General features: G+C 37.1%; 1 protein-coding gene across 1 annotated transcript; it reads right to left on the bottom strand.

The window, feature by feature from the left end:
* Window positions 1–539: 539 nt before the first annotated feature.
* LOC145772509 (uncharacterized) lies at window positions 540–4,907 on the bottom strand. The gene has a single exon (XM_082584380.1). It carries the CDS (start codon window positions 4,905–4,907, stop codon window positions 540–542), a length of 4,368 nt encoding a protein of 1,455 aa, XP_082440506.1.
* Between the last annotated feature and the right edge of the window lie 9,125 nt (window positions 4,908–14,032).

The raw sequence follows: 14,032 nt of genomic DNA, 5'->3' as shown, positions 1-14,032 counted from the left end.
GATTGCTTCCAACAACACGACACATGAATTTGAATTGGTTTTCACGTGTTCTTTTAATGTGCTTTTTAGACAATCTTTTAAACACAGGTAACTTTGAGATTTCTTAATTTGCGACCGTCCAGAGAAAAGCAATTTTGTAGAATGAAACAAATCGATTTACAGTACAATTTACGAATTCCCTTTCTCAAGGATTGACAATTATTGAAAAACGAATAGGTCATAATGGTTGTATAATTCAATGAAAACTGACGTTGTATCGTCGACTAATAAGTTACTGATTTAACGAAAACAGACCACAGGTGCCAAACGCATATGCGAAAGAGGCCAAACAATATAAAAGAGAAACAAAAACAGGTGGCTTTTTTAGTACAGTGGTCGGCAAAAGAGAAAAAATCCAAATATTAACAAACGAGTCACAAATGAACGCAGAGGGCTTAACTTAAGAAAATTGGCAGTAACATTCCCTCCCCTTTAAGGCCTCGTACATTTGTTCAAATACACAGGTATAAACAACATGAGAAAACAAAATCAGCACAAATTTACATTGGTTTTGCAGGAACGATCAAGCATAACTTTTGAATTGGTCTGACAATCAAGGACTGTTTAGTTTGAACGCTAACGCTACGGACAATGCCATTTTTGTCGGGAAACGTTTGAATTACGCGACCCATGAGCCAATTGTTTCGGGGTGTGTTATCTGCGATTAAAACTATGTCCCCCACAGTCAGATTAGGAGATTTTTTGGTCCACCTTTGTTTTTGCTGGAGCAAAGGTAAGTACTCTTTTACCCACCGTGTCCAAAAGACGTCGGCCATGTATTGGACTTGTCTCCAGCGTTTTCGAGAGTAAAGCTCTTTTTTGTTTGTGAATGAGCCTGGAGGAAGGTTTATTTGCTGTTTTAGAAGAAGCAAATGGTTCGGTGTGAGAGCCTCCATGTCATTAGGATCGTCTGACGATTTTGTAAGTGGACGACTGTTAATAATGTTTTCTACTTCACACATGAAGGTAGTCAGCGTTTCATCTGTTAAAGTTTGGCCTTTACAGATAGCTGATAAGATTTTCCTAATGGATCTGATTTGTCTTTCCCACACACCTCCATGATGGGATGCACTTGGAGAGTTAAAGATCCACTTGATGCTTTTCTGTGTTAAAGCATCTTCGATTTGACTGTTGTTCCATGATTTGATGGCTTCTCTCATTTCTCGTTCACCGCCAACAAAGTTTGAACCATTGTCAGATCTAATTTCTTCTACTTGCCCTCTTCTTGCGATGAATCGTCGTAGAGCGAGTATAAAAGATGAAGTGTCAAGAGAGTTTGCGATTTCAATGTGTACGGCTCTTATTACAAGGCAAGTAAAAATGACACCGTATCTTTTATGTTCTGTTCTACCCTTTTTAATAATAAATGGGCCAAAATAGTCTACACCAACATAGGTGAATGGAGGTTTGTCTGGTGTCAATCTGTTTTTAGGAAGATCAGCCATTTTTTGTGTGCTGAGTTTTCCGCTTCTTTTGCGGCAATCAACACATTTGGATAAAACCTTGCGGACTGCTGAATTGGCTTTTATAATCCATAGATTTTCGCGCAGGGCAGACAGGACGTGTTCCCTGCCACTGTGACCAAATGTGTCGTGCGTTTCTTGAATGATGAGAGGAACTATTTGGGAGCGATTTGGAAGGATAATTTGATGTTTTGCATCGTGTTTGAGAGGTGCAGCTTTGATGCGGCCACCAATTCTTAGTAAATTGTTTTCTAAGAAAGGGTCGAATTTTATTAAGCTACTGCAGTTGTTTAATGGCTTTTGTGCTTTCAGTTGGCTGATTTCGTTGGCAAAGTGTTTTGACTGAACAAAGGTAAAAATAAAGTCTTGTGCCTTTGTGAGCTCATCTGGAGACAAGCAAAGATTGTGTGCTGGGGCATTTTGTTTATTTGCAAGGTTAGTCAGTCTTAAAGTCAGAAATTTATGCTTACAACGGAAAAGCCAAGCAACGATTCTTTTCAGCTTGTACCAAGAAGAATACTTACCCAAAAGATCTTCCAGAAAGTGGGATTCGCTTTGGGTTGCAAAACACGTTTGCTTTGGTTGTTTAATTTCTGGGTCATTGTCCACGACTTCGAGAAATTTTGGTTGCTTAGGCCATTGAGATTGTGGTTTCCATAGAAATTCAGGGCCGTTTTTCCATTGATTGCATTGAAGAAAGTTTGGAATTGAGAGACCCCTTGAAGCATGATCAGCAGGATTACATTTAGTGGGAACGTATCTCCATTGGGAAATTGTTGAAGCATCTTTAATCTGTTGAACTCGATTTGAGACGAAGGTATGAAACGCTTTGTTTGAGTTGTTGAGATAGCGCAAGACAGTTGTGCTGTCGGTCCAAAAAATTGACTCTTTATTAAGATAAGGTACCTTTAACTCTCTTTGTAGTATTTTTTCAGAGCTAATTGAGATTGTAGCAGCTGATAACTCCAATCGAGGAATCGTCATTGCCTTCATTGGTGCAAGTCGAGTTTTTCCCAATAGTTTGATACTAGAGTTAACAGATTTCATGAATTGAGCTTGTTGAACAGATAATTCGGGTTTACAGTTAACAATTGAGTCAACAGCGTCAAAGCACATGTCGCACATTGGATGGGTAGAAGTTTTGGTAAAGAAATTTTTAGTTTTACTTTGATCCTGTTTGCTGTTAGGACAATTCACTAGCCAGCCAACAGCCGTTTTGATGGCATAATAGCCACCTTTTGCTTGTATTACTTCTTGCGGTTGGAGAACGTACGGATTGTCATTGCCGATAAGAAGTCCTACCTCTGCGTCAACATCGGGAATCGAGATGTTTGCAAATTCTGGAAAGTGTTTAGTGTCTTCTAGGGTAGGAATATCTGTATTTGAAACAGGAATTTGAAAGGTGGAGTAGAGGGAGCTTAGAGAAATGTATTTGTTTTCGTCAAAATCTGACATTTCGACATTTGTGACCACTTTTGCCTTGTTACGTTTGCCAGTGTTGTTTAGCGTGATGGTACAAATATTAGTTTCTTGACAGTCGGCAATTTGCAACTTTTCTATCAAATCATTTGTTATGAAAGATGTTGTACTTCCACTGTCCAAAAACGCTTGTGTAGTGATGGTTTGATTACTTCCTTGCAGGCGAACCTTTACTGGGATTATGGGAAGCAGACTGCAAGAATTTGTTCGTGTGTTGACAAGCCCATTGCGTATTGCTTGTGTAGGTTGATTAATTTTTTGAGTTGTTGTGTCTTTGGGTGTGATATTTGTGGTGATTTGTGTTGCATCTGGGGGATGCAAGAGAGTAGTGTGGCGTTCAGTGCATCCTAGTTTTATGCAAGGGTCCTTCCTTTTACATTGATATGCCCAGTGACCAGCATTTAAACAGCACTTGCAGAGTTTGTTGTCGATTACAAATTTAAGCCTTTGGTCAATATTCATCATTCGAAATTGTTTGCATTGATTGAGAAAATGTTTATCTCTGCACAGATGGCATGTCCTTTCATGGTTCGACGATTTTATTTGCGTTGCAAAGGTTACGCTGCTCCTACGTTTGGAGTTGGAATCATCGAATTGTTTTTTAGTAGATTTTAGAATATCGCATGCCAAATTGGTCGTTTCTCTCGTTTTGCGCGAGACGTACCGTGAGAGATCTGAAAGGCTTATTTCTTGATTTCTTTCATGCAAAATTACGTCAACTTCGCGTAACCAGCTAGAATACCAGCCACTTGGCAAGCGTCTTATTATTTTTGTTATGGTATCCATGTTGTCCATTTTCTGTAAGTAATTCATGCCAGACAAAGTACATATGCAGGAAGTTAGTTCCGAAGAGAACTTGATTAGAGAATCCTTGTTAGAATTTTGAAGAGATGGGCCGTTTATGACGGAATCAACACATGCGCGAGCTATTTGAAATTTTTGACCGAAGGTTTGTTGTAGCAAAGCTCTTGCTTTTGTGTAACCTTCGTGGGGAAGCATGTATTGACACCCTTTTACCAAAGTGTGCGCAGAGCCTTTGGTGTATTGCAACAGATAAAAAAGTTTACGTTTAGGCTCTGTGAAATTACAATCAATTAACGTATCAAATGCGTCTATAAAACCACAGTATTCAGCAGAATTTCCATCAAAGATTGGGGGTTCTACAGACAACAGTGGGGACGGGTTGATAGTAATATTTGGAATTTGTTTCGAGTTTACTGATTGATTATTGTTTATTTGATTTAGTACAGGGGTCTGGGCATACGACGTACTCGGCTCATGTCTCACAAACGATTTATTTGTTACTGTTTGTGAAGGATTAATTTTGTTTGAAACGACAATAGATTCGTGAATGTTAGACCTGGCTTCTACGCCACTCAACGTTAATTGGGATAACATAGGATACACAGAATTATTGTTTACATTAGTTGCTAAATTCGATTGAAATTGTCCGTTTATATCAACATTGTCTTTAGACATTTTATAGCGCTCACCAGCATCTTCTTCCGATTCTTCCGAAAGTTGGGCAATTGTCTCTTGGAGCTCTGCCTTTAGTTTAGCTTCCTGGACTTGTTGCAGGAATTTTCTTTCTTGTTCTTCACGTAGCTGACTTTGTTTTAGGACCATTGTTTCAAATTCTGCCCTTGCTTTCGCTTGCTCTTGTTCCAACTCGCAGATCCTTTTTTGTGATTCCAATCGAGCTAATATTACCGCCTTCTTAATTTTAGCGCTCATTGTAGAGGAGCGGCTTTTGCTGGAAACTTTGCTGGTGCTGTCGCTTGGGTGCAGACTGCCATTTTCTGCTTGGTAGAGCATTTTTGATTGTGATCTTGTTGTCACCTTTGATGTTTGGGGTTCTGGATTTGTTGATTCTTCGGCATTTGATTTATCTGCCACGTCTGTCGCCTTTACAGAATTTGTTGCCATTTTCTTGGCATTCAACTTCGCTCACTGTCAACAACGACGACTTTCTTGATTGAAATGTCTAAAAACTGAATGTAACGTCCGCTTTGTCTATTTGATTGCTACGTTACAGTGACGTATTTTGTTTGTCGTTGACCTTTGCTCTATTGAACTGCCTGGTCAGTTTCTTCTGTCTAGATTGCTTCCAACAACACGACACATGAATTTGAATTGGTTTTCACGTGTTCTTTTAATGTGCTTTTTAGACAATCTTTTAAACACAGGTAACTTTGAGATTTCTTAATTTGCGACCGTCCAGAGAAAAGCAATTTTGTAGAATGAAACAAATCGATTTACAGTACAATTTACGAATTCCCTTTCTCAAGGATTGACAATTATTGAAAAACGAATAGGTCATAATGGTTGTATAATTCAATGAAAACTGACGTTGTATCGTCGACTAATAAGTTACTGATTTAACGAAAACAGACCACAGGTGCCAAACGCATATGCGAAAGAGGCCAAACAATATAAAAGAGAAACAAAAACAGGTGGCTTTTTTAGTACAGTGGTCGGCAAAAGAGAAAAAATCCAAATATTAACAAACGAGTCACAAATGAACGCAGAGGGCTTAACTTAAGAAAATTGGCAGTAACACAGATAACTGTATTATGGCGGATAAAAAACTGGCTTCAAACCGTTTATCATCATCACTATTGAACTCAGCTGCTGAAATATTTGAACATCTAGAAGCAAAACGATCCCATGTTACAGTTTATCGGCATAAGTTGGCACTGAGGAACAGGTTGAAAGACTGATTGGAAATGTTAAGAAATGCTTGGAGGAAAAGAAAATCAAGGATAGCAATGATGACATGAGTGACAAAAAACTGAAAAAGATTGATACAGCGATCAGAGGATATGTTACTTGCATGACCATGACCACCAGTCTCGAATATCTGTAAGACACTTGATTTTTTTGTAATATTTTGTATACTGTATTTAAAATATGCAGATACACTAGTGAGTTGTAGACTATGAGAGTTTGATATTATTTAGTAATACAGTGCATGTATTCAAGGGCGTTGGCAGGAGGGGGACAAGGGGGGGCCTTGGCCCCCTGGAATTTGAATAATCAATATGATTGTGAAACGCATTATTTCAATAAGAAATGCCCCAAATTTTCCACTTAGCCATGACCAGAAGTGTAAAGTAACGAAAATTCTACTTATGTAGCTTACTCAAGTGGCGCCCCCCTAAAAAATGTCAAAATTACAAAAAAAAGTTACAAAAACGCCCCCCCCCCCCCCTAAAAAAGTTCTGCCGACGTCCTTGTATGTATTAGCCCATGTCTATGTTTCTTACCAGGACAGATTCAATAACATTAGTCATACTGTTACTGTGTTGTTCATATGATAAAATCGCCAATATCGGGTGAATCATTAATGCAAGTGTGGAACCTCAAAATATTATTTTAAGTGAAAAATATTTTGACATAGTTTGTTTGAGTGCATTTCCCACCAAACAAACACTATATTGTAGTTGGTTTGAAAAAATGTAACACCCTAGTAACTAGGTGGCTAGTAAAAATATTACTTTTCATGATCTTTCCACTTGTGTGTTGATTCAAAATAAAATTTATCGGCGATTAATTATATCGGCGATAATCAAATATTGCCTTTGGCGATAACGATAACTGAAAAAATAATTGAGCGATAACGATAAGCGATAAAAATTTATCGGCGATAATGCCCATCACTGCCTACTGAGGCCTGAGTTAAAAGCGATTGTGAAGTTTACAGAATTAAACCGAAGTTTCAAAGAACAATTTTGTTTTGTTACTTTGATCGCAGCTCGAGATTTTAGTCAAAGTCTCTGATCTTAGCTTTTGTTTTCTTGTGACTTCGAACAAAAATGAAATGCATTCAAAAACTGCACCTACAAGTTAATCTAAGTTGTAAAGCGCATTTTCCTATCCTTGGTTACCTAGAGGTGCCGCCTTATTTGTCACATTTTGAGTACCGCTACTGTCTGATTAAAAAATTTTATAAGATTTTTGTAGTTTTTGCTGACTCGTATGACATAAAAGCGTTTTGTTGCCTTGGGAAAGCAGTACAATACAAAATAAGAAAACGGAAGTTAAAAAACGTCTAACCAACGTTAATAATTTTTAAAAGATCTCATTCAGACAGTTACTAAAAGTTGGCAAAGTTTGCAGAATGTAACAAATCAGGCAACTTCTCTAGGTAGCCATATCCTTTCAAAAATTTTAAATTAAGAAACTTTCCTAAAAACCGTAGCGTAGGCCTATGGAACAGAATATGTCTATTGTAATGATCCTCTTTGGTATGAAGCAATGAAGGGTTTCTAGATTTTCCTGATTGGTAGCCTATAAATAAAAAGTATTATTATGTTATGAAAATGTAGCCTACTTGTTACAAAATAGATAATTTTTGGAGCAGTTATAAATGATTAAGCTATACCAACACGCAGTGATGGGCATTATCGGCGATAATTTATCGCTCATCGCCGATCGTTTATCGCCTATCGTTATCGCTCAATTGTTTTTTCAGTTATCGTTTATCATTATCGCCAAAGGTAATATTTGATTATCGCCGATAAATTTTATTTCGGATCAACACACAAGTGGAAAGCCCATGAAAAGTAATATTTTTACTAGCCACCTAGTTAATGAAACTAAACAGATTCAATCTAAATACAGTATAACCTTTCTCATTTACCTATGCGACATAGCCCACCTCAATCAAATATTTTTATTCCCACTAATACAGTGCCTACATTGTAATTCTTATCTCAACAACTCAGCGTTTTGCCATTGCTTTAATTATAGTGTTTGCAAAGAAAACAAAAAAAAATATCTGAAATTATCAGTAAATTACGATAATTATGTTATTGTTCTAAAACAAACACGACTAATTTGACAAGCTTGATGGATTTCACAGTATGCACATTTTTACTACCAATAACCCTTAAGATTACTGATAAATTTTCAAGCACTTTGCGTTTTTTGGAATTTTTTCAATTATTGCTGACTTTGCTGTAAACAGCCCTTTAAGCAGAAAGCAAAATACAAAGTTTGGAATTTTTTATGGTATTTTCATTTGATTTAATTATTTTGCCTACTGCACGTAAGCGGCAGCGTAACTCAATTGATAAAAGCATCCAACTGGTAGGCTATCTAAAGGTATAATTATAAGCACGGCGGTTACCTCAGTGGTTTGATTCTGGATCAAGAGGTTGAAGATTCGACACCCACTGCCGCTGTTGCGATTCTATTCATGCATAACTTACAAAAAGTTTTGTCCCTTACAGTATATTAAGTTCGATTTTTCGTCATGTTGATGAAAACAGTTCGTGCTGCATGGGATGGGGCAGCGCTAATCAAGAAATTTTATTTTATCGTTATCGGACATTATCGGCGATAATTTTATCGTTATCGCTTAACTTTTTTTTTTATTTATCGTTATCGCTTTAGGCATTTTTCGTTATCACTTAACTGAAAAATGAGTTATCGCGCCCAACACTGACAACACGGCAGGATAATCTATAAAATGGCAGTCCCAGAGGATGATGATTGCCTCCTTGAAATGCAAGAAAGTAGCCCAACCTTTTTCACTGTGCGCTTTCAAGTTCACATTAAGGCATGGTCTTTAATCCCCGTGATTAGCCTATTTTTATCATTTTGTTTGAGATTAGATGACGACATTTCGCCAACAACGAATCTATTCAATTGCCGTAAGCGGGTCCTTCAGTTAGTCGAGGTTCAGTTTTCGCGAAGTTCATTGGTGCATCTTTTTAAGTCCGGAAATAGTCTAAGCCTTCTAAATCGGTGGACTTAATTCACTGTTGGTACTTGGTACATCAAACCTTTAGCCTGTTGAAGTTTTGTTGCGAGGTAAAAATTATTTGTTCCACCAGGTGCCGCTGAATGGAGAATTGGAAAGCATTTCCGAAACGCGTTGCTCAAGAGCACACACCGAAAATCAAACGAGCGCAGGTTAATTTTAAGTCGACTTATGGAAGATGTGGTTTAAAGATATAGAGCGAGGAAAATGATTTTTAGGTGTGAGTTGCATAAAACAAACAAAAAGTGTCGAAATGTTAGTCATTGGGGCACAACGGGATCGATGTGCTTAGGCCAGGATAGGACATCTGCCGGGCAACCAATCAATAGACTACAGTATTCTAAACATCCCTGTGAAAACCCAACATAACTTACAGTAGTCATTCTATTGTGTAGGCCCATATGAATTGGAATAATACTTGCTTTCAATATGTATTGTTTAGTTGATAGGCCTACTTAGGCCTACTATTGCTTAACTCATGCGAAATTACTGCTAGTGCTTCTAATTGAAGGATATTTTATTTATTTGCGTCAGACAAAGCTGTCAAAACAAAACAATGAAATAATACACAAACTGCAAATGCACAAAGGTCACAGAGAGCCACTTTGGATGCCGTCAGCTCACTAAATATCTCCTGTTACAAATTTACATACAATAAGCGTTGGAAAATTTAAAAGTATTCAAAACGATAAAAACAATCAGATGACATCAGGTCTGATATAAAGCGATTTGAGGAGTGAATGCAACGGTTGATAAACGAAAACATGTTTTTCCTCAATAAAGCATCAAACATTGTTATATTATTCATTACCGTACTTGATATTCACGGGCACTGACATAACGAGGCAAATTGTGCAATATTCTGAAAGAATCATTGTAAGCAACACGTAAACGTTTTATACTAGAAAATCTAAACTTGTTCCACAACTGGGATGCGTAAAACGACATACAATAAGAGCGAAATACAATGTTTTTTACACCGGGTGGGCATTTCGGAAAATAAAATTTTGCACTGTTTGCAGCACAGTAGGCTACCTGCCTTGAAATATCATTTTCATTTTAGAGATCTTTCGGAACTATGTAGCCTACGAAAAACCTAAAGGGGTAAATGGTCCGAAGAAAATATAAAAAAAGCAATTGATGGCATCAAAATTGGGGCCTCTTCACACTATAAGAAAACACTTGGCAGCATCGCGAAAAAGAGAGAAGAAACTGTTCACCCTGCAGTTACTGCACTTGAAGGAAAGCCCAACAAATACCCATGCCTTTCTGATGCAACAATGCTTTTTTCAGCTGCTGTAAAAGATGATTTGTGTTGTGTTGGTACTTCCAAAAAAAAAAGTTTTATGGCATTATTTTTAGTGAAGATGCACTTTTACAAAGAAAATTTTGAATAGAGGACTTTTACAAATGTTGCATGTTTTAGAGGCCAGTTAAAAAAAACAAACAGCGGAATTACCGCCATCAAATCCAGAGTCACTGTATTTTAATTATAAAAGAACTCACAGCATAGTCTCAATGGCTGCTGTTGAGGCTCACTACAATATTTTTTTTTAATTGACGTCGGTTCGTATAGGCAATCTAGCGATGTTTTATCACTCTGAATTTGATTTTTTTAATCACTTCCAGTGGATAAACCGCTACAACGTACCAACCATAGGTGTACGAGCCGGGAGTACAGGGGATCCCAATCTGTCGAGAATTTGGGCAAGATTTCATACCTATCTACCCTCCTCAGTCTTCAAAAAGAAAATTTTCGGAAGATACCTTGCTAAAAAAAAGTTAAAAAAGTGAACGTATAAATTCCTGCTTGCTGAAGTATGCAGCTTTTACCTTGTTTAGTACAGTCCTTCATAAAAGTTAGTAAAGGAGTAGCAGCTAGAATGTGCCACAGGCAATTTACGTGCAGTGTTATGCAGTTATGCACATCTTTTAAACTTAGCTCTTCAAGATACTCTAGAAGTAAACACTATTCTGAGAAATGCACTTGGGGTAGTACAGTCATTACATCATTATTTTCACTCACCAAAAAGGGAAACAATTTTAAGAAGTTTTGATGATGAAGAAAAATTTGGAAAGTACATTAAACTAAAGTCGTTCTTTGTAACACGTTGGACTTGCCGATGGGAGGCTGTGAAATCGGTGCATTGTCAAATTTTAAGAACTTTACTTGCATTGAAGCAGTGTAGCAATGAAAAGGACACAAAAACCTGTGTTGATGGCAGGGGTCTATTTGTAGCTGTTTGTGATGTCCAGTTCCTTCTGGGACTAGAAATTTTGAAATTTATATTTTCATTTACAAATCCTCTGGCAACATACCTCCAGGGAAAGGAAATGGAAATAGCAATAGCCAGCAAACTGCACTTGGAACTATTTCCACTTTAAGAAATCACTTGAATGAGAAAAAGTTCTTTAACATTTGGAATGATGTTCGTAAAGCTTTCAAACACACAGTGAGCGAGACTCAAGTACCGGTATTTCTTTGCATCGTCAATCAAAACCTTCAAAAAGGATGCAAGCACTGTGTGGTGAAAATACAGCTACAAAAACAGAAAATGAACAAACTGACATGGAAAGAGCACTTGTTGATGTATAGGGGAGATGTGTCACCAACGGGTCATTTTTCACATATTTGTTATTTTCTGTCCATACAAAGGGCATGCGTCCTCCTTTTTTGGCATAACCGTAGGTCACATACCCTGGTATATTCCGCCAAAAAATTTTCTTAATTTTCCTACTACTAACTTCCGAAAATTAATTTTTAAATGATAATAAAAAGTGCCCCGTTGGTCAAACCCCTATACGACCAACGGGCCACTGCTATTCGACCAACGGGTCACTTCTACTTGGCAAAAAGCTGATGCACTGGAGCAATTATTTTGGAGTATTTAATACACGAACAACATACAAACAACACAACAACATAAGCAATAAGCACTAGAAATATGCTTTTATTATGAAATTTCATTTTATATTTTCATATTCAATTCAATTTCATAATACGAGATTCAAGTATTTTTGGTGTTTATTCTACTCTTTTCAAATTTCATATTTTTCTAAAGTTGCAGAAAACTTTAAGATATCAGACAGGCGTTTTGTAGATGCCACGGGTGTTGGTGCAGTAGTTTTCTCACTATCCATTCTTTAACATAACGAGCAACGTTGTTCGTGGTATATTATATTTTTTCGCCGACTTTCGAACAAAAATGTTTTGTTTCAAAGCATCTTCGACAGCTTTGTTGAGATTTTCCGAACTAAAGAACTCTGTTTTATTGCTAGTTGTTTTAATTTCTGACATTTTTAGTCTGAATACATGAAGGAAGACATTGTTGAACAATTAGCTAGTGACCCAATGGTCAAACAAGGGGGTGGTCCGTTGGTCAGATACATGATAGTTTTTGGATTTTATGGCCTAGTTTAATGATGGATAAAATTTAAACATTTAAGTCATTGCAATTTTATTAATCAATGAATAAGCAATCAGCAAACAAAAAATAGTCTTGAAAAAATAAACCGATGGGTGAAAAAATTGCAGAAGAAAAATGTTCAAAATTTACTTTCTACCTTGTAAAACCCACTTTCCTTCATAACAATACGAAAAAAAATCACAGGTCCCCGCAAGGAAGATTTCCAAAACCAAAAAGGTTAATCTCGATACCACAATAACATTTTTCGTGCTTCCAGCTTTTATTTCAAGAAATAGAAGGGTGGTCCGTTGGTCGTACCCTGTCCGTTGGTGGAACATCTCCCCTACTATGATGCGATTGGCAGGGTAAATGTAGAATTATCTGAAAGATTTACGAAAAGTTCGAAGATATTGCTTTCTCTTGCAGATGTAGTGCTGAGAAATAATGCCAAAAAACAAAACTTTCTGAAATTTTTTCTCAGTCTTGTGTATTATTTACTCACTTGAGGAATAGCATCGTAGTTTTCCGGAGAAATACAGCCACGAAAATAATTGCTGTCTTAGGGCAAAAGTTCTGTCTGCTTTGGTGTTTTTGATCCATCGTGAAGTGACAATTTTAGAATGAAAAGTTTAGTTATAGATTTGAGGCGAACCGGAACTACTTGTATTTTTATCGTAATTAAGGAGCGCATTGATGGGCTACCGCCAGGTACCGGTACCCAAAACGATTTGCTTGATTCTTTGAGACTAGAAATGTTATATCGTATCAAGGAAGAAGTTCATGCTGCTCAGTATAACTTGATTTTGGCAGAAGAAGTAAAAGATGTTTCCAAAAAAGAATTGTTGAGTGTGTCTTTTGTTATCTTTTGAATGGAGTTTACAAGAACGTGCAATTGGATTTGTTGAGCTAGAGAGCATGACTGCAGATAGTGTTTCCCAACAGATGCAAAATTTACTGAAACCTTTCAACTTGTCATCAGAAGATTGTGTTGGTCAAGGCTATAACGGCACTAGTGTGATAGCAGGCAAGCATGGCGGTATACAGGCAATTATAAAAAAAATCAGGCTACAAATATGCGGATTATTTTCACTGTACTTCACATCGCTTGAATCTTGTTCTTGCTACAGTAATAAAAGTAGACCAAAATGTTAAGCAGTTTTTTGATATTTAGATTTTGTTTGCACGTTCTTTGTTGGTGCAAAACACCACGCTGCATTTATTAAGATCCAACTGAACCATCAGGGCTAGCTGGGGTAAGATGGTCACGAGGGCAAGATGATCACTCCCAATTTATTTTCTTTGCGGCTTTAACACAATGCTGCTAAGTAGTGGCAGTTCTACCAAAGCGCCATTTTATATGTAACTTTCAGCCATGTTAGACTAGCCGTTTAAGACTTGTGCTGAAAAACGTGATTTTCATAGCTAAAAGTAAAATTGCGAGATCACAAAAAGCAGGTGATAACGTTGTCTTTGAAGAATGTCAGAAAAGCGAAAGTATGCACATCAGGTAAACAGTCAATTCCTAATTTAGCCTTGCTTCTTACAGATAGCTAGTATTTTTAAGTTTCAGCAAAGTGCAGTTGAAAGTAAAAGGTTTGGTATGGGGCAAAATGATCACTTGCACGTGGGACAAATTGATCAGGGTGATCATCTTGCCCCGCTTGAAATAATTTTGGACAATATAATTTTGCTAGTTTGAGACTAATTTAAATGAGTGGATTTATTGTTAAACTTTCTTGCACTTTTCCTGGTTAACCTCGTGACATTCCAAAAAGTGACATCTTCATGAATTAATGTAATTTTATCGCAGATCTTTTGATATAGGCCTACCATACTTCATAACATATTTACTTTTTCTGAAAGAACAGCCGTGTTGT

The sequence above is a fragment of the Aplidium turbinatum genome, chromosome 6, assembly GCF_918807975.1.
Source record: "Aplidium turbinatum chromosome 6, kaAplTurb1.1, whole genome shotgun sequence".
Lineage (NCBI taxonomy): Eukaryota > Metazoa > Chordata > Ascidiacea > Aplousobranchia > Polyclinidae > Aplidium > Aplidium turbinatum.
This window is presented reverse-complemented; position numbering and strand designations above follow the sequence as displayed.

Excerpts from the sequence above, each read along its gene's own strand:
- LOC145772509 (XM_082584380.1), bottom strand. The coding sequence starts at position 4,907 with ATGGCAACAAATTCTGTAAAGGCGACAGACGTGGCAGATAAATCAAAT.